The 1874-nt window shown below is 39.0% G+C and overlaps 2 protein-coding genes across 3 annotated transcripts in view; both read left to right on the top strand.

The window, feature by feature from the left end:
• Nucleotides 1-1874, top strand: part of LOC117961025 — a 22176-nt gene that overhangs the window by 3379 nt on the left and 16923 nt on the right. Inside the window, exon 8 of one of the 2 annotated variants that reach the window (XM_034899389.1) lies at nt 23-110. The exons of the other annotated variant lie outside the window; for it this stretch is intronic. Coding sequence (XP_034755280.1) covers nt 23-84 — 62 coding nt within the window. The 3' untranslated portion in view covers nt 85-110. Of the gene's footprint in view, nt 1-22; nt 111-1874 lie in introns of those variants that run through there. 2 annotated transcript variants of the gene reach the window in all.
• Nucleotides 302-1874, top strand: part of LOC117961013 — a 27378-nt gene continuing 25805 nt past the window's right edge. Inside the window, exon 1 of the mRNA XM_034899374.1 lies at nt 302-734. Coding sequence (XP_034755265.1) covers nt 677-734 — 58 coding nt within the window. The 5' untranslated portion in view covers nt 302-676. The remainder of the gene's footprint in view (nt 735-1874) is intronic.

Genomic DNA, 1874 nt, shown 5'->3' with positions numbered 1-1874 from the left:
TGTTTTCCTCAGGAGCATCGTGATGAAGGTACAGTGACCTATGAAAACGTTGGAGAACCTTCTGTTTCTGTCAGACTCCACTGATCAACAACGTCAACATCAACTCACCACAAAAATTAGTCCACAGCACTAAAACACCATCTTGAGATCATTTTGGGTTTTAAATGGCTGTGTTTGAAAACTGCAGATGTGAAAGGCATCTGTCTGTTATTTGACATGTTTCATATCTTAGCTAGTTTGCCATAGTTGTATCAGTGTTTGTGTTTTTGATTTATTTAGTTATTTTGTAGTGTAGTGAGTTTTAATTGAGTCAGTAACTGTCTTCTCTTTACTGTTGCTGATAATATAATGCAGTCCGGTAATAAATGGGTTTTTGGTACCAAAAATAAGTTTCTACATAGACTTTCTGGCACAGACATACTGTAATTGTGAAGCCTTATTGTAAAATAGATTATGTCTTGTTCTTGGGCCTCTCCTAAACGTTCAGAAACCCAAGGAAATCAAAAGCTGAAAGAGAGATGCTGATATGCTCCTCCTACAAACATTCAGCAACTTGCAAAAGAGACTTGGAGGAAGTAACTCATCACAGGAAGTAGATTTATTTTTAACATGCTGCAGCTCAGTGTCTCTGACAGTTGACAGCTGAGAAAGGGACAGAAAGAGACAGAGACGCACGATGGCTGAATTCAAATGGATTAAAATGGCTTTATGTGGGATACTGCTTCAGTTTACAGGTAAGATTACATATAATATACACAAATACTAGAAATGGTAAGTTATTATACAAAGTCTGCAGTTTGTTTTAAACAAGCTGAGTTTTGTGACATTTATTAATAAAATGAAACACATTTGCTAACTTCTGATGTTTCTAAAACCTTCCTCACACTATCTGTCAGCAGGAGAGCATATTCATATTTCAGTTTACTTTTCATGTTTCTCTCATCTCTTTCACAGCGGTGACTGGACGTCACCTCTCCTTCACTGTCAGAGATGGTGATGATGTCACTTTGACTTGTGATAATGTGGTAGACGGTCAGGTTAACTGTGACAGGACTAACTGGGTCTTAACTGGTTCAGGAAGCAGAGAAGTAGATCTGGTTACTAGAGGGCAGATTGTTGAAAGAGACCACGCTAAACGAGATAGACTGAGTGTTACAGAGAACTGTTCTCTGGTTATAAAGAAGGTCATAGTTCAGGATGTTGGTCTTTACCACTGCCAACAGCTCCTACCTGGACAGGAAGTTGAAGAGACTCAGCTTGAACTATCTGTTATTAACAGTGAGTATGTCCATCATCATGTTTTCAGATCAAACTTCCCTGATTAGTCTTCCAAGCTCAGTAAAATCCTCAGTGTCTGAAATGTGGACATGAAACAGAATCATTCCAGTTGTATTTTTCCCCCAATAAATCATTACATATAGTCTAATTTTTGTACAAAACTAATAATATGCAAATAGTAGTAAGTGTCCTTATGGGGACAGAAACCAGAAGTGCTGGTACTGGCCCATTTCAGACACTACTTATTAGAACAATACACTGAAACATTATAATAATTGATGAAGTAAATGGTCTTTGTTTTTTACCAGTGGAGGAATATGCAGATGGTGAGAGGGTGGAGCTGTCCTGCTCTGTGTCGACACGTGATTGGTGTGTACACACAGTGAAGTTGCTGTATGAGGGGGAAGATGCAGATGGACAGACTTCACACTCTAAGTGCTCTGTTACTTTGACGCTTCCTATTTCTAATCTCAAGCCGAAGTCAAAGTATCTAGAGTTGTTCAAGTGTGAAGTGAAAGATGGTTACACCGGAGAAGTGCAGCTGTTTCCCTTCATCCTTCAGTCCTCAGGTGAGAACCCAGGTGAGAATATGATGA

Source organism: Etheostoma cragini, chromosome 18 (assembly GCF_013103735.1).
Source record: "Etheostoma cragini isolate CJK2018 chromosome 18, CSU_Ecrag_1.0, whole genome shotgun sequence".
Classification (NCBI taxonomy): Eukaryota; Metazoa; Chordata; class Actinopteri; order Perciformes; family Percidae; genus Etheostoma; species Etheostoma cragini.
Note: the sequence above shows the minus strand (reverse complement) of the source record. Positions and strands in the feature narration are given on the sequence as shown.